General features: G+C 42.7%; 1 protein-coding gene across 1 annotated transcript in view; it reads right to left on the bottom strand.

Moving 5' to 3' along the window:
- LOC139209894 (nucleolar protein 4-like) overlaps window positions 1-24545 on the bottom strand; it is a 137923-nt gene extending 113378 nt beyond the window's left edge. The window contains exon 1 of the mRNA XM_070839783.1: window positions 24013-24545. Within this exon, the coding sequence (XP_070695884.1) occupies window positions 24013-24438 (426 nt within the window). The 5' untranslated portion in view covers window positions 24439-24545. The remainder of the gene's footprint in view (window positions 1-24012) is intronic.
- Window positions 24546-26413: the final 1868 nt, after the last annotated feature.

Here is a 26413-nt window from a genome sequence, read left to right as displayed (position 1 = left end):
AGATCAGGTCTCCCCTTTCTCGGTCTGACTGACTGCAAGAAGGTCCTCCATGGTACAAGCTGGTACAAAACGCAGCTGCTCAGCTTTCCACAAATACTAGAAGACAAGATCATATTAGCTCTGTTTTAGCCTCTCTTCGTCGGTTATCAGCCCCTTTTAGAGTTGATTTTAAGATTCTTCTTTATCTTCAAAGCACTACATGATTTAGCTCCCAGCTACATTGCCGAATGGCTGCTCCCCTATGAGCAAGAGCACAGCCTCAGTGTATCTCTGTGTTCTGTTAACAAAATGTCGTAACTAATCTTGTTACTAAGTTTTCCCACACTACTAAGTTTAAATTTGACATTTTTCAGCCACAAACTAAATGTGTCTTTTTTTTTTTTCTACCACTGATGTGTTTGATAGAACACATCAGTGTTCTCACTAACTTTCATTGAGAATCTATACTGCAAACATAAATTCTTGCTGGAACCTGCTGAATGAAAACGTGTGTTATCTTACTTAGTATTTCAGAGGTTTGTGTAGATTCTTATTAGCAGTGGAAGCTGGTGTACACCTTGGTCAATTCTATTTCACCAACTTTAAACTCACCTTTCTATCTGACCCTCCATCTCACTGCTCCAACCTGCTGCACCTCCACTGCCTCCATCCACACATTATTAGTAGCCTCTCTCTCACTTTGTCTCATTTCCTCGGTTATTTGTGGGCTCTCTCCCTCTGTTCTTCTCTCCATCCCATTTCCAAACCAGCCTGTTGCTAGGATACACATGGGGTCCATTCAGTGACAGCTAACTGCCCCTTCCACATCCCCTCTCCACCATCATCCCTGCTCTTCCTCCTCCTCCACCACTCATCAGCCAATAGACTGGGACACACACACACACACACACACACACACACACACACACACAGCTCCACCAGGATAATGTGTGCTGAGCCGTGAGCCAGCAGCAGCAGCCAACCTGCATCATGACCACTACACACATGCAAACACACAGTGGCACACATACAGCACGGACAGATGGACACATTTACTGTTGAAACACACACATGCAACATCTGTGCACAGCAAATACATACACACACACACACACACACACACACACACACAATGTGACACAAACATTGCAACTGCACAAACTGGGATACACATATGCTGACTAACTTAAACACACAAAAGTCACCCAGAAACATTCGTCACTTCAGGCAGCAGAAAAAGCTTCCCACCTCAGCAGCACCATCAGACAACAGGCTGCAGCAGCATGGGGGGTATTGACATTTCTTCTGTGTGTCACATCAGGAACATTTGGGGCAATAACGCATGACAATTCAAAATGACGATTTAAGTCCATATTGTCAGGATTTTTCCCCAGTTTGACTTTATGCAAACAGAAATTAGAGCACAAACAACCTCCCCGAGGTTCACTGCCAACAAGTGAAGCTGCCTGCAGATTGACACTGACAAGGAAGAATGGCAGAGGGAAAGCAGCAGAGGGAAAAAGTGACTGGACTGTGTAAGCACACATTACATTGTCTTTAGCACCTGAGCACATGACTAATAACTGTTGTTTTTCTTGTTAAAGCAAGACTCAAGAAACAGTAAATGTCATCCTCTGCAAAGTAAAGAGAGTTAAGACTTTGATTAAGTGTACCTGCCAAGCTGCTTTGTAACAAACAAATAACACTGCCATCGTCTGTTAGGTAATTAACCTCGAGCATGACAGAAAGAATATAGGCAGGAAACAGAGTCATCTGCTGTAAGTTTTTCTACTTACGCTCAAACATTGTCCCTGCTGGCCTTCATACTCTCTCATTTCCCCTTGTTTCTCTTACCAAGACCGTTAACCACACTGTTATCCCAGTGTGGAGACAGACAGCAGGCGTGAGAATGACTACATTAAAAATAGAGCTGAAAACAAATTAGAGCTGTTTTAGTTCAGTTAGCCTGTTTTAATTTGGGACGCTTCATTGTTTAGACAAGGATTGATTCTTTACGAAAGTACATGAAAATGAAAATGACAATTTTGGCCTCACGCTTCAGAACTTTTTTTTTTTCGCCAAATTTTTCTTCATGTCAAAAAGCATTTAAGGGAAGGTAAGGATATTTAGAGCTAAGGAGACACTCACAGGGGAGCTTCATCAACACAAAAGACTACACTGAGTGTGTATTTACAAGTAATGGTAAGAAGATGAAATATGGGGGCAAAAATAGATAGTAATCAAATCCATTAAAGCTTAACTCTGGTATTTTTAACCCTCATCCTACCGGCTGGGGTATCCGCAGACCCCACAAGTATACTTTCATATCCACAAGATTCATTATATCATTCCAATTTTTTATGACTTTGTCAATGAATCTGTTCCTAATGACTTCATATTGTTGTCTTCCATTTCGGTTTTAATTCCTGCTTTTAAAAAATTGCCAATGTATTGGGGTCCTGGGGGACTCCAGCCAAAACCACCCAATCCTGCCTATGCAGTTTAATTGGATGCAACTATTCTTTGAGTCCATGTTTGCCATGGGTCCTAATTCAAAGTACCGCACACAGTCAGGAGGGTAGAGGCCCTCTGTCAGTCATCTTAAAGTATATATTTTTGTTTTTACACACTATAATCATTTGTTTGGTTTTTTTCAGATGAGAAATTATATAACTAATGTTATGTTTTGAGAGGAAATGAGTTGCTGTGATGGTTGTTTCTCATAGTAGTTTATAGATTAAAGATATGGAATAAAGATTTATTGTTTTTGGAATTTTCCACGTTTGTTATAACATGCGTGTCTTACTATCCACATCATGATTTCAACTATATTACCAAAGTCTGGACATTTATAGTCCTTCAAAAAACAAGAGTTGTATAAAAACAATCTTTAACTTCTTTGTACTGCTGTGCTGCCATGCCTCTGTGTGTCTATAATTTTTTTTGTTGCTTTGATAAATCATTATTACTGATTTCTTTAATAAACCCTATCTACGATTACGAGAAATAGAGTATTCACATCCACGAACCAGCACACTAAACACTAAACTTTTATGACCGCATACATGTCAAGTCTCATGTTTTACCTACAAGACTCACTTTTGATTTCTTTGTATCTGTGATGTGAAAACATCAGACGTCTGCACAGCGAACGGAATAAAAAATGTGCGTCTCGGTCACAGTTCTGAAATAAAGTCCTAACACAACACAGTGTCTCTCCTGCCGGGCTGCTGAGGGCGCTGCCAGCCAGATTGCAGATTGGTGGGTTGTAGCTGTTGTTTTAGTTGACTTCAGTAGCATTAAGCATCAGTGGCTGAAGCATCAGTGTTGAAGCACTGACCAGATATGAGTTGCTGCTCTGCATTACACTGCTCTTTGTTTCCATATATATTTACAACAGCAGATGCCTTCTTTGAATGGAGCGATTACTTGCTCCTGCTGTAGAGCATGATAGTGTTCCATTACGTGCTGTTTATGGACTTAATGATGCCATCCATGCTAATGAGCTTTAATTGATCCATGTACAGTGCGTCTGCTTGAGTATGTTCGCCTGAAAAGTTTCCTGTAAGCCAAGTTTATTGTCTATAAGTTTAACCTACTGTACTGGGAAATATTGCATGTTATGTGTCAACCTTTTATCACCAGAGAATCTCTAAATTGTTTAAAAGAACCTACTTCTTATTGAGAACAAGATGAAAATTAGTTTTGAAACATAAAAGTTTAGAAAAGTAAATTAAAAACTACATGTTTGGTTCTTTCTTATGACATGCATGACAATCAGAAATATATAATAATGATGATGAACATACCACTAATGATGATTATTATTGTGATAATAATGATAGTGATAATGATAATTGCAATACAACCATGATGTTGATGATGGTGTTGATTATGATGGCTGCAGACATAAGCACACACACACACACACACACACACACACACACACACACAAAAACATATCTGAGGAGCAATGAGCTAATTATCCAGCAGTGTTGGCAGCAGGGCAAAGAAAGGGGCATTGTGGGAAAGGAGGAAGGGTTCGGGGAGGGGCGTGAGAGGGGAGGGGGAGCAGCTGAACAAGGAAGAGGGATGGGAAGAGACAAGGAGAGAAGTAGGAGAGGGTAGGGGCTGTCTGTGGGGAGGCAGTGAGAATGGAAAAGGAGGGATGCTGGAGGGAGGTGGGATGCATTTTGGAGGGGGAGGTAGAAGAACACAGAGGGAAAGGAGGAGGGGGAAGATGTGATAATGAGAAACCTGTTGTCCCACAAGGACATCTCCCTCTGCTGCCTCCTCCTCCTCTTCCTCCTCCTCCTCCTCCCTCCAGAGACCAGCCTGGTCTACACCAGTGTGAAAACCAGCAAGAAAAGGTATTCTTTGTTCCATAAAACTGACTGAACAGGTACTGAAAACTATTTACTATTTTCAATTTCACCCGTCAACCCCACCCCAGACATAAAGGAGAGATGGCCGTGAGAAAAAAAGATGGCGAGTAAGGGTCATCCTTGAGAATTTCAAAACGTGAAATGTTTGGAATTTTCTATCAATGTTTTTGAGGGTGTGTGACACACGATCTGTACTAGCTGTCTTTGAAACAAGGTGAGATTATCTGTGTTTTTAAATTCCTTGATCCTCAAGATTCAACTAACTCAAATGAGGTAGTTAGTTAGTTAGTTAGTTAGTTCGTTAGTTAGTTAGTTAGTTAGTTAGTTAGTTGTTTGTGTCATGCCTCTTCGAGCCCATCCCAAACAGGATTATAAGACACTGGCAAAGAACTGACAGAACAGTGCAAAAGTTTTTGGAAGAGGCAATGCTGGAAAGTAAGAATGTTTTCAAAAACATAAAATCTTACAATTACAAAATGCAAAGTGAGCAAAAATCTAAATCAAATCAATATTTGGCATCAATTCTTCTACACTTGCTCATAGTTTTTGAAGTAACTCGGCACGTTGGCTGTTCCAAACATCTTGGAGAGCCAATCAGACGCCTGCTTGATGTTACTGCATGATGGGTAAGTATCTGCCTGTATTTCTCAGCATGGAGAACCGTTGTAACCAAATTCCCAACCCTTTGCAGAAATCCAGCCCCAAACTTGCAAAGAACCTCCACCAGCTTCACTGTTGTCTGCAGACGCTCATTATTGTTCTGCTCTCCAGCCCTTCAGAGAACAAACTGCTTTCTGCTACAACCAAATATTTCAAATTTTTACAATGTTTTCATGTGTAGTTTAGTCGCTTGGCCATGTTTCCACGTCGCAGGTTTGGCTTTTTGGCCGCCATTCTCCCATGAAGACCACATCTACTGTCTTCTGGACAGTAGATGGTGCACCTGGTCCCACTGGTTTCTGCTGGTTCTGAGCTGATGGCTGCTGGACATCTTCTGATTTCGAAGGGAAGTAAACATAATGCGATTCATCTGCTTCACTAAGTTTCCATGGACCACAGCCATGCCACTTCTGTGGATTCCACCCACCTGGCTGCTGAAGTTGATCATGGCCACTGTAGCTAATGCTTGTGACTCCACCAGAAATGCTGCAGTGCATTTCAGAAGCGGCCCAGAGGCGACTCACCAATCTGCGCAGCTAAAAATAGTGTCACGCCATGTCATCCTGCACAGAGCAGGAGAGCCAGGCAGGAAGTCAGACACAGGAGCAACAAAGAACATGTGTTCAATTTTTATAATAAAACATCCTGTGCAGACACTAATTGTATATCAAATCATCATGTCAAAATGCGCAGGATTGGAACAATGGAACAAAACCACATCACAGCCAGAATGCAATGCAGCTGTGCCTGGTGATATCCCAGCAGCTGATACAGTTCAGTTTTGCATATTTAGGCAGTCTACTCGTGCTGGTATTCAACATTTGTTGCAACACAGGTGTGCACACAGTGCACATTTTCTCTCCAATTAGACAGGGGGAGCAGCAGGCTGATGACTTCTGGTAATGGAAGTTAACCGGGTGCATGCTGTGTATGTGTATTTTAATATTCAAGTTCATATTATGTGTTGTTGCCCTTTATATGCGGTTTTCAAGAGTTTGACACAACTTGCCACTGAACTACCAACAGTTGGCTAATTTTATCAGAGCATATTGTCAGCAAACACTGCAGTGAAAGCAGTTGTAACCTCGAATGGCACAAGTACGGAAATCAGTCAGCCTCACACCTACCAGACAAGTCTAACACTCATCTTTCACACATTAACAGGTGGTGCTCACTGGTGGTTGGTGGTGCTCTCTTTTACTTAAGCAGCTTTAAGTAAAATCAAGTAAAAAAAAAAAAACCACCAGAATCTCCTGTTACTGCACTCTGTCATATTGAATACATGGACTCAACAATGAGAAATAATGCTGGTTGAGCTTCTGGGTTTGTGACATCTTGCTGAGATCTAAATGACCTACAATCAGTCACAAAGTGAACCAGCACGTTGGATGGACATAATCTCGTACCAGATGTATTTTATCAAGCCTCTTTTCGCAGAGCTTCTACGAAACCTTGGCCTGTCCACAGATATATTAATGGCTTTCCTGTTCACAGGGTAGATTGTATCTGTTGTTACCAGTTAATAGGACGTGGCCACATGCTGCTCCTACGTTTGGATTTCTCTGATCCTCTCGTCGCTATGTGTGACAAAATTCGTGACACTAGGAGAATGATGGGAAAACCAGTTAAAATGTGAGTGGTCACACTGAGCGCCATTTACACTTCAGACATGCTCTTAGAACAAATAAGAGATTATCAACAAGTACAGCCAACAAAGCCTTTGTCGCAGACATTATAACCATAGCTCTGTTATGCTTTTCTGTGGTTTTTTACTGGTTTTTTTTTTTTGGTTTGACTGCTGGGGCACAGTCACCAGAGATAACGGGAGGAAGAGGACTGTTTTGATAAAAATCTTCCCTTCTTTTATCCCTCAGTGTAGTTTCAGATGCCTCATAGTGAGGCTGATCCCTCACACACCCTGATAAATCAGCACTGGAGACCTGATTAGCCAAAAAAAATTCATCAGTAACTGCAAGGTTTTGGATTTTATGGATGAGACTGAATTTCATTCCCTGGACAGGACACACAAGCTCCACAGTGCTCATTCACTCTCTCCAAATGACGATCTCACCCAGGGGGTCACAGATACATTTCATGTTTTACTAACTGGATACATTCATCGACTGCAGGACAACTAGGCCAGACTGAGACGGAGTACCAGCTTACACTGAAAACATCATGTGCAAACACTGTAGATGAATTCAAATGTCTTAAATGTATTGAAGTTGCAACTGACACTGAAGCACTAAAAGTGTTTTAGGTGTTGAAGGGTGCCATCCATCCAGTCATCAATTAGCTCTGAAGTCGGGTGGAGCCGATCACATCCAACACTTGGTGAAAGGCGGAGTGCACCCTGAACAAGCTGCCTGTCAATCACAAGGCTGACACATACAGACGGACAACCAGTCACACCTGCAGGCAATTTAGAGTCGCCAGTCGCATTGTTTTTGCTGCTGCCAGATGGTTTTGATCCTAACCCCTCACAGTATGCTCCTATACTGAAACTGCTGTCGCTGGGTAGAACATGTATTTTGTTTCAGTGGCGTAAAGACAAACCCCAAACAGTGGTAAGCCTCTCTCTTTAAAGGGGAACGACAGATTTCTTAAAGATCACACAAACCTGTTATAGCTCATTTACCTCATCAAACTTCTGACTTTCTGAAAAAGTCTGAAAGACTAACTTTCAGAGAACATCCCATCTCGTGAAAACTGTCATGAATAGAATTAAATTTCCCTTCCTCACTTATTTTTTACCCTGTGATTGACTATGTCAGACGCATTCTCATCTACTGCAAATATACCGTTTGGTGTGTGCAGGAGGCCAGAAAACACCAGTAAAGTACCGTTCCGTTCTGTTTACAAAGGGACAAGGCTACCACTCATCCATAGTGATGCAATACGACATGTATTTAGACGTATCTACCATATTTACACGAGAGTGGATAAAAGAGTACAGATGTGTGTCTTCTTCTGGTTTCGCACCATTCAAATGATCATGAAACATCATTAACACACTCGCTGGCTGTGAATTGCCCAGACAATGACCTGCTCTACTGACTCATTGGCACAGTCTGTGCTGGCTAGCTGGCAGGGCAGCGCTCACTGCCAGAGCCAACTGATTTGGACATAGAAAGGGCCTAGAGACAGTAGTGGAAGTATCTGAACCATTAGCTGAGGAGTTAAACTTAATTTAAATGTCATTTGATGTGTAGAGGCTAAATGCAGCGGAAATAACAATTTAAGAGTAAGAGATGAAAGCACTTCAAGTATAGTGATTAAAGCAGGTGAAATTTCCATTATAAATAATTGAAGTGTCCGTCGTATGTAAGCAGTGACACACGTCAGCTGAAGAGAAAAAAATAGCTGAAATGTCATTTGGTATTTAGCTTTATTGGATAGATTAACCTTCAATCTGAGATCAGACTCTTAGGTTTTAAAACGTAACCATTTCAGTTTTAATGTCCATCATTTTCTATTTTCACATATTTTGTGTTGAAGGTGCCTATAAGGTTTAAAAAGTTTTAAAAATGGTTCAGTAGATTGGCGCAAACAAACAAACCGATCAAGGCAGCGGTAAACCAGCAATGACCGTTTTTGTCAATAGAGTCTGGTGGCTTTGACGGGACCAATGTAACGGCTGTTTCTGGTTAAAGTAATAGGTCTGTGTCGGGATAACAATGTTGTCAGACAATTAAAATAACACTCTGAGCTCGTCAGAAGTAAAAACCGTTTGTACCTGCTATTCATTTCAAACCTAAGTTACCTTTTACCTTAGAAAGACAGCAGGACAAAAAGACCAAATGATTATACTTAGACTGTTTTCTGGTAGATTTTTACACCATGTTTCCCAAAGCAGGAACAGAGTGCATTAATTTGGAAGTTTGGAACTGTTAATAATCTCAATTGGCTGACTGTGACTGACTGGTCTCATTAATTATGCCTAGTGGCTGGTGTTAATATGCCAGCCCGTCTTTCAGGTGGGAGAGGGGAGTGATTAGAGGGAGGAGAAGGTCAGGAGAACAGGAGGAGGAGGCAGGAGGGATGAAGGTGGAAATTGAAGCCTTGCAGTCTAATTAAGACTCGTGTTAATTTCTTTTCACCACTGCTGCAGCCAAAGGAGACATTCACCATGGCAACAGGAGAACACTGAGGGGGAAGTGAGCCGAGGGCTGTCTGAAAATATACGGGGTGTGTATGTGTTACAAAAGATACCAGCGCTGTTTCAAACTCAAGGTAACTGACTAAAGGCCCTTTAGTATCTTCTTTTCAGCAGCACACCTCTACGGTGGCAAGGCTTAACATTGTATTTTCCCATCTTTGACCTAAATAAGATTTACCACCTCCTTCACCAACTAAGTATTTCTTTAGAAAGTCCTTCCCACTGTTGCAACCCTTTGCCAATTAGCAGCTATTTTGTCTCTATGTGTTGAAAACCCTCATTTCTGCACTTAGGGGTATTTTTATGTTTTACAAAAAACACCAGAGGATTTCATGACCTTCTACGGGATAAGTAGTTTGTGAAAGCCCTTTCAGGTGTACGGGATTCATTAAAAGATGTATAACAAAAAAATGTCAAGTTGAAAAACAAAATCTGAACGTGCGGTTACACAAGCAGCCAGCAACTACTTATACTAAGGTCAATTTGATTACCATTAAACAGATTCTTCCACACAATAGTGTGCCCAAATTAAAATTCAACACCATTTGACAGATCTGTTTTTACACAAAATTATTTCATCTATGTATGTTTTTATCATTTTTTTTTTTTTTCTGCCATTTTAATATATTTTATTGTTTTTACTGTAAGGTGTCCTTGAGTGCCTTGAAAGGCGCCTATAAATAAAAAGTATTATTATTATTATTATTATTATCGCATCACTTGTTGTAATGAAATCTTTTTAATCTATTGTGTCGGTTGACAATTTACCATTCAACTTTCACATTTGCATGCCATTTCATCACAAATGCATTATTTCTAACTCCCAGTAGAAAACTGCAACACAAAAGCTTTCACGGAGCAAAGTGAAAATATGTATTTATATAGAAATGTCAAAGTTTATTACTTTTAATTAGTTCAGGGTACACAACCAGTGACTGAGTTCATTATTTTAAACACTAAGCCGTACTACTAAATCTTTGAAGGCATAGCAACCGTCTAAATTCAGCCTCACCAATTAAGAGTTTGAGCTCTATCTGTAGAAGTGATCACATTTTTTTTTCCCCATCCAACCAATTAAATTGAGAACTTTTCAAACTTTGTTAGGTGAAGTTTGAGAAAAATGGAAAGAACGGTATGCGTGTGTCGCTGGCTTATTACTTCACTATAAAGCAGCAGATGTGTATATCATGTCATTAAACTTTTAACTATGTGTGAACGAGAACGGGGGAGGTGAGAATGTGTGTTTGTGTCCTGGACAGTTATTTCATACTTAAAGTCAGTGTAAAACTAATTCAGAGGCTTGTTTCTAAACATAGCACGCGTTAGAAAGTGACTGCTAAAGACCTGTACAAAGACTGTGAACAATGTTGAGCTGGACTGTGAAGTTATGTTCACAGTTTTTCTCATAGACTGTTAAAACATGGGCGTAGTCTCCGTGACGTCACCCATAGGTTTCTGAAGAGGAGGTCGCCATCTTGGCAGTGCCCGACTGAAGCTGATCTAACTCGGAGACACGTCTCAGTCTATGTCTACAACAGTCAGAAGCCATTGCCACACTGGTTATCGAGGCTGGGTTGACTGCAGTGAAAGGGTGAACCAGTCAGGCCAGGCTAGGTTAAGCTAACGAGGCTTCCCTCAACACCAAGATCGTCTCGAAATAAACAGATCAGGTCTAAAGTGATCGGCTGAGCAGCTAAAAGTGAAAATCAGTGAGTGAACACATTCAAACAGACAAACAAGGAGAGAGACGGTGTAAACATGGCGGGTTTGGTTTCAATACAGCTTTAGTGGACGTGCCTCCAGCGTTACAGAGCAGAATATACTGTTCATGGTTTCAGGATTTTGAAATCTAATTTTATATACTTGGCAATTTGTTCAATCATCTGAGTTTGGTTGGGTTCTTAATAACACATTCTGATGATGGTTCACACCCACTGTAATGTAGATACACAATTTTTTCTTTTTTTTTTCTTGCTCACAACAAACTCTGGCTCCAATAAACACATTCAGGCCTACCAAGAGACAGGGAGCCAGGCTTGGAGGCGCAACAAGAAGCTGATAAGAAAAAAAATATAAACAACAAGAAATATTTTGAGCTTGTACTAAATAGAGAGATGGAGAGTCTTTGGGTGTTTGTGCCAGGTGAGCAGATTTCATGAAGATGAAGAGGTTGATGTATTTGAGTGTTTATTATCATTATTATTCTTTTGGACACTACGTTCCCCCATTCACACACCATTCACTAGTCATTCACACACACTAACATATCAAAGAACAGATTCAGGAGCAATTTGGGGTTCAGTGTCTTGCCCAAGGGCACTTCGGTCTGGAGGAGCCCAGAATCAAACTGCCGATCCTCTAGGTTGGTGAATAACTCATTCCACACCATCCTTTAATGGAGTTTCCAGCTTCATCTTAACCCTGCCTAACAGCCCCCCATACATACTCTAGCCATCCACACACACACACACTCTCTCTCTGGACTCTCAGTAACTTAATTACACCACCAGTCAACAACATTCAGCTGCTCAGCAAGAGGTTTAACTGTCCACACACACACACACACACACACTTGCCCCCCTCGTCTTTGAGCAGCGGCACACACTCTCAAACAGTGGGGGTCGGCCTCCATTGTGCTCCAATACATCTGACTCTTGCACTGATCCGCCAAACAAAGACAACGACAAGGTGTGTGTGTGTGTGTGTGTGTGTGTGTAGCCTCAAATATATTCATGCACCTCCCCACACACACACTCAGAAGTGCAGACAAATCAACAGCAGTCATTTACTGCTGCTGACACAAAGAGGGAATTTACATCTAGGACCTCTGAACGTCACCTGGCTAACAGGTTTCTACTGTCTACTGTTAGCTAGCCACAAAGGGAAATGAATGTAAGTAAAAACAAAAGGAGAACACATCACAAAACACAGATTTTACAGTGGAAATGCTGTGTTTTAAGAAATACAGTCTGTATAAAGTCCAAAAAATGTTAATTATCAGAGAATCCAGTCCAGTCGGCCTCCAAGGGACCGTCAGCACACTATGTGAGTACTCACTGCCTGGAAGGGAACTATTATAATAACTACACAGCTCCACACGTCTGGTACTGTGACACTTCATCACTTAAGTCATAAAGCAGGATGATGGAGCCAAATCATGGAAGTAGAGAAGGGGAGTTAGCTGCCCCCTTGTTAGATATACATTAGAGAGGCCATTGTTTAGTTTATATTTTTAAGGTTAGATCACAGGTGGATTTTTAATTAATCAATTAATCAGTCAAATCTCCTAAAGCCAAAAGTGACAGATTGGGAAGTTTATCTTAAGTAGTAATCAATCATCCCGAAAGTTGACATTTATTTTTCTGTCAAACAAATTCAATCATTTCAACTTCTGTTTAAACGGCGTTATTTACTACTTTTCATTTTACCTTTGTGTTTCCCATTAAAACTGCTTAGCTTGCCTTTCTTTGTGTCTTTCTTTTCAGCACAACCTCACCTATGTGATTCTATAAGTATTTATTTATTTTGACAGAATATATGGACACACTGTATGTAAAAGTGCAAAAGAAACACAAAATCCGAGTAGGAACTAGTTGGATCTTTGGAGGAGCGGGGGTCTGTGCGGACACCTCCTCTCGTTCGTCTTCAAGCGCAGCATCCACTTCATCCTTTGAAAGGAGTCTTCCTCAGAATCAGAACGTTCTTCCCCAGATTCAGCATCTTCTAACTCGTAGAAGAGCTGTAGTGCGCAACTTCGGCTCTTCATAACTTAAGTCTTAATAGGCCGATCGACAAAATTCAAACACTTGTAAAAAGTTTGAAGTGTCCGCTTTCCAACAGTCTTTGAATTGAGCACCTGCTTTACGTTTTCAAACATGCGACATGTGACTTTGACGCCGTGTGGCGGTCCTAGACTCCGAAGGGTTAAACACATTTCTTTTCATATTATTTTCACTGTTGGTTTCCTGTTCAGGTGCAGGGTCTTCTATTCTGACAGCTAATAAATAAACAGCATATTGCCCTGAGATTTAATCATCACAAATAAGATGTCATGATACAACTTCTTGTTTACCCTGCATCCAAAGAGTGCTCATTATCTCTACTGAACTGTTATTCTGATTACCAATAGACATGTTAAAGAGGTGTTGGATACACGGAGGAGACACTTTTCTATTTTCTTCAGTGCTCGCGTTGAAAGACACAAACACAGGTTACAGGAGGGTTGACAAACGGTTCGCATTTCCCAGCAGGCACTGCTGTTCAAAGCCCTAGATTGTTAAAGCCTCCGATGTTCGCGAGGCAGCTCGGAGTTTCTTGAAGACATCACACAGTTGATTTTTTTGTCTCTCTATTGTTTTGCAACAGCGTGCCCACTGCTTCACCCAAGATTTGGCCCTTACATAACCTCTGGCACAGATGAACAGTTGCTTACTCACACACACACACAGGCCTATGATAGGCTAGGGTCAAAGGGAGGGTAGGGCACACACACACACACACACACACACACACACACACACCAGGGTCCTACCAATTCCTGTCAATTTAGGGGTTTTATAATGACAGAATAAGGGGCTCTTTGAGATTGCAGAGATCACTGGGGCCTGATAGATGGGGCCGCCACAATTAAGCTGTCCCTCCATCAGCAGACGCACACAGATTATCAGACTCCCAGATGCACAGGACGGCACTCTTACAGAGAACGTGTGTGTGTGTGTGCGTTTGTGTGAGTGTGACGAAGCAGGCGGGCCGTTGGTCCCTCCCTCCCCCCTTCCCTCCCTCTCTCCTCCCCCTCTCATGATTCCACATTGGGACAAATTGTCTCTGTTGCTGCTAATAAGGGACAGAGACACACACACACACATACACGTCCACAAACACAGAGGTTTCATTCATCCATCTGTTTTACCTAAACATACCATGTCTCCATCCCACTACGGTGCAGATAAGAGCCCAGACAAGCCCGGTGTGTTGGAGTGATTTCCAAGTGAACGCAGCTCTGTGCATCTGATTCTCTCTGAATGAGCAGCAGCCCTCATCAGAGGATATCACCGTTTACATTTTAGCCGTGTGGGTATAGCAAAACTCACCACAGGGACAGCAGGGGAATACAATACACACCAGTTCGTGGGTTCTTAAAATTACAAGTAAGTAACCGTAACAAGAGGCTGAGTCACAACAAAATAAACAGCAGTGTAAAATATTAGCTATCCACAGTGAGTTTCTATCTATTCATCAACTGTAGACAAGTGTGCAGCTAAATACAATAATGCCACATTCTCATAAAAGAAATAAGTCAAGGTGATTAACACAGAGACCATCAGAGGTGTTTAGACAGGATGTGATGTATCAGCATGCAAAACACTCGAATGAAAAACTATCTTGGGCACATGGGTGATCAGCAAGCCTGTTAAATTATAAAGGCAAACTACGTATGAGTAGTGCTGAAGTGCAAACCTGGAAGGGCACAGGAACAGTCATGGTGGGGGCGTGGGGCTCAGCAAAGAGTTAGTTGGGACAAAGTTAGGACAAAAAGCCATCTTGTCCTTTTTCAGCTGTTTGGCTCGGGAATGAAAGAATCTTAGCCCTGATGATTCAGATGGGACCGCTTTAGGCCGCCCACAGCTCAGTTTTACATTTTAGTGTGAGAGTAGAGAATATTAGTCTGATAATCAGACAGGAATTGTGCATTTTCACAAGTCTGATAGCATAATTGCATAATTGCCAGTCGTCAAAAAACCTGCAGTGGTGGTTACTAAAAGCAGCAAGCGGAGTTACAAAAACCTGTACAGCTGTATTTACCACACTGGAATCTATGCAATTTTGCTGTCACCATTTTACTGGCTCTGACACATGAAAATGACGTCCCTATTCTTAATACTGCCCCAAAAAGCTCAACATTCAGAGATAGTCTAGAAAAAGGTCTGGAGCCAAGCCAGGTGACTGTGTGTTAGCTCTCCAGTTTGTTTTAAAACAAGAGCACAGTACAGAGGGCACGAGGTCAAAGGCTAAGCGGTGTTTTCTCACCACGAGAGCTGAGAGCTGTATCTTTTAGGTGTCAGAGTGTTCTGATGGACTCACACTCCCAGCAACCCACGGAGCAACCGATACTACTCTTTGCATACAAGGCTCTGCCTCCAACTGGCCACCCCTCCTCTGTCTGTGAAGCCAGCGAAGAGAGGGGGAAGCAGTCATCACATGCACTTGACACTACTGTCTAGATAGCAACTATTATTAGTCCCAACAAACCACTCAGCGCTTCCTTCTCTAAGCGGGGGGCCTCAGACTCCGTTTGCACCAGAGCAACTGCTCATTGTATCCCATGGGGGCTGTTATGAAGGTGCTTGATGTGCCAACAAAAACAAATCAATGCGTTATCGTCACAGTAATCTTCAGATATTGCGCTATAATTGTCAGAACAGCTGGGACCAAAGTTGCCTGCATGCTTCAGTTTACATTTCAAGTCGCTGTATTGGATTTGGGGATAGATCTGCGCTAACTTCCTCCACATTCCACATCAAACCAAGTTTATTGTCATCAGTGACGATGACAGAGATGAAGAAAAAGCCGCAGACTGATGACTGAGGGGACAAGCGGCGACATCCTCTTCCAAAGCTAATGGGTAAATGGGACATGTGGTTTAGAAACACGTCACTGAGAAAACGTGATTACTGACCTTATTCTAAATAAGACTGATTCGATCATAGGGTTTACTCAGATTGTACACTGGACCGTTTCATTCTCATTAACATACAATGGAACAGAGTCCATTAATGAGTAAAGACCCTCGCTTCCACTGTGTTCATTCTGCTAACTTTGACAATGACCTTCTTTGGTTAAGGGTACAAGTTAAGTTGTTATGTGAGGGCTGATTGCTGAAGAGGTTTCCATTATCAGGAATGATGAGGAGTTCATTACTTCCTGATTATGGACACCTTGAAGGGCTTTTTTCCCCACTTGCAAAAGAAAATGATCTATATTTTCATGCGTTTTGCAACAAAAATCTATGCGAAATCAATGCAATTGAACGTCGTTCACTTCTTCAGTAAATAGGACAAGCCCTGCTCATAGAGCCCTTTGGCTTAGCTTTGAGCCAGAAAGCTAATGGTATGTTAGCAAGATTCAAAAGTCAGTAATGTTGCACACAGTTAATATAAACAAACACTAAATATAATTTGACATTTATTTAACAATAAGACTAGCTAGCTATCCAGCAATGACACTGAGCCCAAACCAATTAAGACTTTCACGAACACACATTATGCTATGTGTGTTTTCAATGACAACCTGAAGTAGCGAGTTGAATAACAAATCTGATGTGAGACTATCACTTGTGTGGCACAAAGTATCAGTAAGTTAAGTGGGGCAGTTTGTTACAGTCGCCACCTTGCAGCGATCAGAGGATGAAGCACTGAAGGATTATATAAAACCCCTGCAGGGTCTCATTATGCCTTAGCGATGTAGTTTTCAAACATGGAGTCCATTCTTTTTTGTGCAAGGAAGTCTCTCGGTGTATGCACTTTGGTTTTTTTGTGTTCTTTGTCCATCTTTCACCTCGATTTCTCCCAACTTTTTGTGCCGTTTCTCCCTTTTCTCTGTCGTCAGCTGCATCCCAGTAATCAAAGCTTTAGTATTGTCCAAAAAGGTTAAAAAAATGATTAGATTTACAACAACCAATTGACAGTTTTAGTATTTGTCCATTATAAAATAAGGGGCACGTTGCAGCCAGTCAGAATCAAGTATTCACCCTGACTAATGAATGTTGTCTTCACCGGGTTAATATGAACACAATGCGCTGCACACACAGACATTCAAAAGCTTAAGACAGCAGCTACACCTTGAATACGGTGCCGTTTGTTGATTTCTCTTTATTCCACAGCATCACTACTGATGTTCACATCTGGTCCAAAACATTTCATCCGCTGCTACAGATGAGTAAACATCAACATCACTAAACTATGAAAACACTGTTCTATAGTCCAAAAATGAAGACAAGTGGCGCCTGGCCGAACAGAGGAAGACCAGAGGCCAGTGGATTTTATTGTGTTTTGTAAATTCTGTGGCAGAGCTCCTGATAAAACTGGTATTGATGGGATTTTGAGGGCCTGGTGGCATTAAGGATTTTATCTGCATTGGGTTTTTCATATTAGTATTTTGTATGACTTCTGGAGTGACGTGGGAACAAAACAGCTCAATATTTCTGATTACCATTGGAAACTAAAACTAGGCGAGGATTACGCAGACATGTTAAGTAGTATTTTACATTAATAAGGGCTGTGCAGGTACCTCATGGCCAGATTCTCTTCCAAGTCTTAAACCAAAAATTCCCGCCAGCAAGATGGGCGGTTGCACTACTAATTAAGCTAATTAAAAAGTGCCCTCTTGGATTAACTGAAGGATAGTTTTTTTCCACCAGGAGTCAATTGAGCAAGCTTGCATTTCACACCCTCATTTTTAATAACTTAAGCTCTCTGTTAGTGCAGGAGGACAGGACTGCACTACACTGGAGAGAATGATGAAATGTAGCACAGGTCTCAGGCTTGGTTTGAAAAAACCCAACAGCCCTTTGGCCAACTGAGGAGCCCGAACACACAGGATCATCAGAGTCTTGTAGTGAGTGTTAAGGTGGACTGAAAAAAAGCAGAAACAGTGTATCACTACACTTAATTTCACTGCGAGTTATTGAAAAAGAACAGCTTTGCTCAAATAGTCGATTTTTAAAAACGTTTGTTTGTAGTCCGTTAAACTGATGGCTGTGACTTAAAGCTAGAGGCTAAATGAGCAGAATATTCCAGCCCTTGCCAAACAAGTTCACAAAACGTTAATTGGGCCAATCACTGCCCGGTAAATCTACCAGAGTTTGTAAATCTTATGTCAGTGGCGCACCCGTAGGGATGCATTTTTTAACGTCAACCAGCAATGACTAGTTTGCCAGAGCTGAAGAGGAGGAGCAACCATAACGCCACAGTGGGCTGGTAATTAGGAGCATGGTTGAAAAATCTAAGAAGCATTCAAGAACTGTTTCTGATGCTCCAGATGAAAAAGAAACAGAAAGTCATTAGCAGCGAGGGCCTGTAGGCAAACGTGTTTGTGTAAATACTCTCACTGCCACAAGGGGGAGACAAACGTTCCACGCAGCAGGTTTAACTGTTGACGAAGTACTGTTTCTATGGTTACCAGCGGTTTAATTCACCTTGTGCTCCGATTTATAACTCTAATGACACGGTCAACCAGTTTGAGATTTTCAACGGAAACCTGCAACCCAATAAGAAACAAGGATTTGTATTGTTTGTGTGTTTTTTTTGCCTCGTTCACACAACTTAAGAAGGCACTGCACTCCTCGTCACTGGCAACTCTCCTGTTGCACTGTGAAGGACTTACAGACAGACGTGCTCAACCTTTGTGGTACATGATGTAGCCAGCTGCTTAGCACCTGACTGGGAAGAGGAAATGACACGCGGGACATTCACAGCCCACTTGTACATCTGCTGTAGAGGCGTCCCAAACAGTTGGATTTACTAGAGCAGTGACAAGAAGGGGAACCCTTGGCAAAATCCCACCTCCAAATCTGGCCACTTGTATTAATTGGAGCACACAACCAAGCCTAAGGGTGAGCAGCTAGGCTTTGCTAATATGGCGAACAGAAGGACCAGTCACTCAACTGATAGAAGCACATTTTAAATCAGGCAAAGCAACGGCTTCAGTTTACCATCACAAAGCAAAAGGCCTTTGGCAGGTCTTCAAACAAGCCTCGCCGAGTCTGTTGCAGGTCACATTTTGTCATAGAGCATCCATGGAATAGTTTTGTCCCGTTTTGAACCAGAGCATCTGCAGATGCCCGATACGTTATGATCCAATAAAGTTATGTACGATACGACGTTCTGTTATCGTCACTGCCATCTTGACTGCAAGTGCTTTTTAAGATTTTTAAAACAATATCTTGTAAAGCTTATGGTAGTTAGAGGTTTAGCTTATGTTCTGGGACTGCCTGGTTGAGATCTGCACTCTGCTAAGTGCCTTTTTCTGGTTTCTTATTCATTCATAAGTGCTGGCTGCAAAGTCAACCTAAGAGCCCAGAGGAGGGTTATAGTTTCTATATGTTTGGTCTTTGTTTCTTTCAGCTCTATATTCTTTTTATACCTTAGAGATAAACTGAGCACTACATTTATCCCTTTGTCACACACACACACACACACAGTGTATCACACTATCAGTGTATAAACAGGGGCGATTTCTGATCAGCTGTTGCTGCAGACAGGTCATACCCCTCTCAGCACGACGCAGACAGAAAGAAAGCAGGATGCTGATTCCAGCCATAAACACAGCATTAAGATCCTGTGTGGTTCAACACATCCAGGCAGGAATTTCTCACCTCGGTCAACAGGTAAGAAACGAAACAAAGACAAGACTGCAGGTTCAATCTGCACTGGGAAAATTATGACACACACTGTTACTCTTTCCTGCCATTGCTGTCATTTGCCATCATCTGATGTTGACTTCCTGTACTGCTAAAGATATAAGGTCTTTACTGTTCGATGTTTTGTTTTTTGTTTTTGCAGGGAAGAGCATGACAACACCAAGTTACTCAATGTGTTACTGACAAGCCACACTGATACATATGGGGCTTCTAGGAAAGGGCTCGTCATATTCTGTATTTCTTCATATTGTCAATGAATACCACGTGCAGATCCAAAGCAACAGTGAATGTATCTACTGATAAGTACAGCGTCTGAGCATCACAGCCTATATATCAAGCTGTGATGCTCACACTAAACTTTGTGCCATTGAGCTCATTTGTTGTCCAAAAACCCAATCAATGGACCACAGTGTGCGACATGTTCCACCCTTATCATGAAGAACAAACACACACAGTAGTCTATTTTGACTCAACCCCACACACACTGTCCTGCTGTCCCAAATACTCACTCGAGCACCAAATGTGGATTATTCCGCCACTGAAAATAGTCCCTTATAAATTAACTATTTCCTACTATGGAGGCCTACAGGGCATAAGATTAAAATGACATGTTTGTGAGTTTATGTAAGCTTGAAAATAAAAATGTTATTCCACAATAGCATTATAATTTTGCACGTGCATATGTGTTACGTAAAAATAAAAATAAAAATGCAATAATCCAATTTGTATTTTCACTTCCACACACGCTTCCTATGACCACACACATGAAGCTGTTTCAAAAGCAATATAAACAACAACATTTACGTCACAAAGGAAATTGTAATGCAATTTTCAGACATTTTGAAAATGCAAACATTTTCAACCTGCTGTACAGTGAACAATATTCAAATGCAATAAGAGAAACACCGCCCACAGTCCATTGTACTTCCACTTACATGTAATTTACATGTCAAAATGAAAATGCAGTTTGTCAGTGCACTCATCACGGCAGGTGTTCAGCTAGGACGTCACTTCCTCATTCAGTGGTTCATTAAAGGGTTAGTTGGGATTTTCTGAAATGGGGCTTTTAAAAAAACTTGTACCCACCTGTTTTAAAGGTTTACTAGGGGTTATGTACCACAGACAGGATACTGAGGAAGGTACTGAGACATGGACCAACACATTTTTGACCTTTTAATGGGATTTGTGCAGGATTACACCAGTCTTATCATTTCATAGGTCTTGATAAAAGTGGAGATTCATTCAACTCCACATGCATGCATTGATTATTGAAGTATCCAACTTATATTCACAATTCATATACCAAGGGTCAGTCTCTAACTGTGAGGTCAACATGCAAACCGGAATGGGGAATACCGTGATACATAACTGCAATAGTGGAATAACTCAACACTACCAAATATCAATGCATGTATCATAATCGTTCCAATAGTCTTAACATGTGGGAAAAGTGTTAATGTTTTCCCAGCTAATCATTATTCAAAGTCTCTTTTGTTTTTCTGCTGGTTGTAAAATAATTATTAATGTCATTTGATATGATATGAAGAACAGGGTGTGTTTTTAATATTTAGATTTAGAGATAATGTAGCTTGGTCGTCCCGGTACGAACCACATGTGTCAAAGTATCCAAACACACACACACACACACACACACACACACACACACACATCATCCCAAATGACTTTTGATCAGATTCATTCATGTGTAGGCAGTGGAGTCCAAGATGAGGCATCAAAAATATTTTACTGTTTTACAGGAAGAGAAAAGAGAGATTTTAGATAACTGAAGAGTTAACCAAGAGTTACACAAATGTAAAATGTCTTGTGTCACTTTGTCTTCAAAGCTAACAACAAGTAAAGAACTTTACCAGCTCAGACAAGATTATCGTTACATATATTTTCAAGGAGCATTTCCCTATATCAGCTGCAACCAGTCAAAAAGCTAATGTCCCCACTACTCAGAACAAACTCCAGACCTGATTAAGGGGTCTGGTGTTGTCATTGCAAACCAAACCTATCTGCACTGCTAGATACCACCGGAAAAGAAGGGAGAATATATGCCTCTGTGATTTGGGTGAGCTCACCTGGTAATATTAATCTCAGTCTACGCTATGTCATCATTTCATGGCAATTGAGGACTGGCTACAACACTCCTTACACACACTCACAGTGAGCTCAAGAGAAAACAGGAGGCATCTCCTTTTCTCTGTCTCCAGTCTAAACAGCTCAGTCCTCAGATACTAAACAGACTCAACAGACCTGCTGCAGCCAAGACAGAGACACTGAGAGGGAAGGAGACTGACTGTGATACTCCTGATCTTAATTTCAATATAAAATGATATGGGACAGGGTGAAATTAGCCAAGCGAGCGGTTACCATGCCAACAAACTCCTCACACCCTTTTCATCTCCACAGCAACCTTGCATTACATCAGGCTGTCTGTTTAGCTATTTGGAGATCCCGATTTGAGCCTACAGATACAAACAAAATCATTCAGACGAAGCTTTCCGCGTACGGAGTGACTGAACTGAGTCTGTTAGACATTACAGACAATACGGGGTTATATCACAGATTACAGACTGAACTGGATCCTTTCTAAATACCAGCACAGTGTTTTATAAAGCCAGCAAGAAGCCCATTTTCTATTCATCCCACTGCTTTGCACTCTACTGTCAACAAGTGGCCTCTGGTTTTGAAATCATTAACATGTAATCCAGGGCTTCTCTGCAACATCTTCGTTCAACAGCTACACACATCCTCCCAGCCCGTATCTGGAAAGGACAGACGACGACGACGCTTGGAAACAGACCTCTGAGCAGACTTTTCAGCCAGAGGACAGAACAAACAAACACTGCATGAGTGTAGAGGACAACGCAGTGAGCAACAGGTATGCTGGGGTTGACTGCAAACAGCCCGTGAGAACAGCACAACACGTGGAGATTGACATCATTAGCACAGCTCAGTGATGCTGCAATGTGTGCAGAGAGGCAAAAGGAAATGATAATACAAAAAAAAAAAGAAGCCAAATCTGGATGAATGTGACATCTTCAAATTGCCCAAAAGTCTACAAAGACGTCCTCTCTGTAAATAAATATGTGGCATTCATTGCAAATAGACTTGATTGATAAATAAATAAGATGCTGCATGACGGTCAACACATCTGTATCAACTTCAAGAGACATCTGACAATAAGAAAACACGTGTGCATACCTGCAGAAAGCACCGTCATGTTACAGCTACATCTGTTGGTAGAAACCAGCTTACTCAGGTCAGTTTATGGTTTGTCCTCAGGGCGTGGCTGTCAAAGAAGCTACATGAACGCAACCCAACCAAGATGACGTGAAGGTTCTGGATGTTGGAACCCCGCAGCGTGCTCTTACACTTTCTCACCCCAAGAACAACAACAAAAACAAATGTCAACATCAAACCATCTCTGGAGTTTGACCAAGTCAACAGCTGTCGATTTAAAACGCTAAAAAGTAGCTTTACTTAAATATTATTAGGAATTAATGAAATGAGCAGAAGATAAAGTATGTAGAGAGCTGGATTACAAATAAGAACACAGGGAACATTTCCAGTGAACCACAAACCATCTAAGAGAAATGAGGTGCACTTTGACGAGGAAGCATTTGAATCGGCTTTAACTTCAAAATGTCATCACTAGACTGACAGGAGGTCAAAAGCACAAGTGAGGCAGATAAAGTGGATCACATTGCCGCCCCTCATCGTCACATTCGGTGTGATTCGGTGTTTTATTGGTGACACAAGTCGGTTACTCTGACGTACTCCTGCCGGATCCTATGCCTGGATGATTTAGAACTGCCATTTCCATTTTGTTCACAGTTGTCATAACTGAAGTATCATTTCAAGTCACTTGTAGTTATTTATAGAGTCACTGGTTGCAGCCATTTAAATGTGAGTAGCCGTTTCATTCACTGGTTTGATCTCATTATTGATACACTATTGTGGGTTTGTAGTTGTCATCATTTCTTTCAATATATTATCAGTTGATTGATTATAGCTCATTGTCATTGTATTTGATGATATCTGCTGTATATGTATTAGTGTTTTCAGTGTTGTTAGACTACTGCTGCAAACCACACTGGCCCACAAACAGCCGACACAGAGCAGAACTAGTGCAGAACCACTAACAGCCTCACCTCTGCACTGAAACAGGTGTTTGCTGTAGCTGTGGCACTGAGCCAGGGAAAGTTATGTTGTACAGCTTCAGGCCACACACACACACACACACACACACACACACACACACACACACACACACACACACGCACGCACGCCTCATTTCTTTAGGCAAATAGGGGCAGCCTAACAGTGGCATGCAGGCACGCATCATGAAAACGGGACACGCACGCACACGCACGGCTCGGAGTGAAAGAGGAAGATGCACTAACCGTCGCCTTGATGGGCACATACAGCACCGGCCTGTCCGGAGACCCGGTCTTGCCGTCCTGCAGCGTCCCGAGCTGGAAGCCCTTGGACTTGACCCAGAATTTGAATTTGGCGTTGATGTGGTTGCTGCTTTTCTCGTGCAGGAACACCCCGTTGCTGTTCTCCTCGTCCCCCTGGAGCAGGGTCTGCAGGATTTTGCCGTATTTACGCCGGGTCACGGTCTTGGTCTTGCCGGAGTCCCCGTAGGTCCGCAGGCACCAGTCCTGAAATTCACCGAACATCTCCGCCGCTCCGCCCGCCGCCTCGGACGTCGGAACCCCGCTGCTGGGACTCCGGTGCCGGGGCTGGTCCTGGTGCTGGTGCTGGTGGTGAGCGGTGGTGGAGGAGGTCACCGTGTCCGCCACACCGCTGGCTTTCCTCGTTGTCATGATCAAAAAACGAGACCCACTTATTTTAACAGAGTCCTTTAAACCACTTTGTAGTCCGTTCAAATCAGCCCGGAGCTCCGCTCCAGCGGGGGCTTCCTGCCTGCTCACCGTCCGGAGCCTCAGAGCTGGTGGAGGAAACACACGCAGATCTTCTGATCCTCTTTAAAGCTCCGTGACGATCAGTCGAGCCCTTTAAAACGCCCCCATTCATTCATCCAGACACAGAAGGACCTCGCTTTCGAAGTCCCGTTCGTTTTTTAAATTAACGTCTCAAAATTAGCCGTTTGGATCCCACCTCCTCTTCCTCCTCCTCCTCCTCCTCCTCTCTATTACGCACCAATGGATAGCTGCGAGGAGACGCTGATGTGCCTAAACGGCCAAATTTCAGCCCAAACCAGCGGCTGTGTGGAGGGGGTTCAGCAGGAGAGTGGACCGGGGGGTGTGTGGGGGGGGACGGGCGGTGCAGAGCGCAGCCCTCCTCAGGCACACCTGTTAGAAGCGTGGGTCGGTCGGACTGTCCCGTGGGGGATGTCGGTCACCGCCTCCCCTCTGCTCTTCCTCCTCTGAGAGAGAAAGACGGAGCGAAAGAAAGAATAAAGACAGACAGACAGACAGACAGCCGTGTCCGCACCGAGTGCTCCTTCTCCCCCCCACATTAACACCCGGACTCGTGCTGCTTGTTCCTCCGGAGCTCCATCACCGCTGAGCCGAGGCAGCGCGTGGCTCACAGAATCCACCGACACGTCCTGAAACCAGCGGGCTGTCCTGCTCTGTGTTCGGCACAATATTCAGAACACCCCCCTCCTCCCCTCCGCTCCGTGTTTGGCTCTTTGTCACCTCCTCTGGCCCGTCCTCCGCCGGGCTCTGGCTGATGGGAGCCGAGCGGACACCTGTTTGAATCCGGGTAGTCCTCCCTCCTGTGGCCCCCTCACAGCGCAGCGCTACGCCTCATTTCCTCCTGCTCAAATAAACGATCAGGTGCGGCGCTGCTGATAGTGGCTCTAAAATATCACCTTCCCGACAGCAGCAGCAGCTGTAGTCCTAAACACACACGCATAAACTGGTGCGACACACCTCCGGTCCGGCCTGTTAACCCGGGACATGCACGCTGCAGCTCGAGCTCAAAAAGCAGGAAGTGGCCAAAAATGACCAAAAACGCGCAGCGCACTGCTGCTGCACGGGCCTGAGAGATGTCAAAAGGGGGAGTAGCACAGACTGAAGGGAGCACGAGAGAGGGAGTTCAGCCTCAAAAGGTCCACACACACAAAAATATCTGTTTGGAGATCTTACAGTGGGATGAAGAAAGACATGAACGTTGAAGAAGTTTCCCAAAATGACTGTTTAGTGATGTGCAGAGGGTCTCTCTGTTTCTGAATCACACTTTCCACACTCAATGGCCCCTCCATCCATATATTTAAGATAGTAGATTCAAAATGTCTTTAACCGGCCTGGTGCGGTACAGACAGTGAGAGTGAAAGCTCAGGAATAAAAAAGAAGTAAGGCTGTGTGTGACAATGATTCATATATCCATCCAGCAAATACAGCTGTAGTGTGAGAAATGTTCAGTGTTCAGCAGGGCCACAAACCAAACCACAAGTCTTGGATTCACATCAAAATTTCAATAAAAGGCGTGAAAATATAGCAAAAGTCTGGTGTTTTAAGGAAACATTTGGTGTTTTGTGTGTGTTATTGTGTGACTTTGTTGTCTAACGCACAATAACACAAACTGCTGATAACACTTATGATAACACAAATAAATCACCCAAACTGATCAAGACAGCAGCAAAGCAGCAGCTCGTGCTAAAATGACAGAGCAGAGCACTAAAAGTGTCTCTGGTTAAACAATCTGAGCCTGTCAGTGACAGAAACAAGCACCTTTAGTGGTTTACGTTCACAGCCAGTGTGGCCCGTTTACAGCAGCCGGCTACTGGATCCGACTACTGCGAGCTCTCAAAGTCCTCACAAAGAAGTGGAT

This window comes from Pempheris klunzingeri, chromosome 11 (genome assembly GCF_042242105.1).
Source record: "Pempheris klunzingeri isolate RE-2024b chromosome 11, fPemKlu1.hap1, whole genome shotgun sequence".
In the NCBI taxonomy this organism is placed as follows: domain Eukaryota; kingdom Metazoa; phylum Chordata; class Actinopteri; order Acropomatiformes; family Pempheridae; genus Pempheris; species Pempheris klunzingeri.
This window is presented reverse-complemented; position numbering and strand designations above follow the sequence as displayed.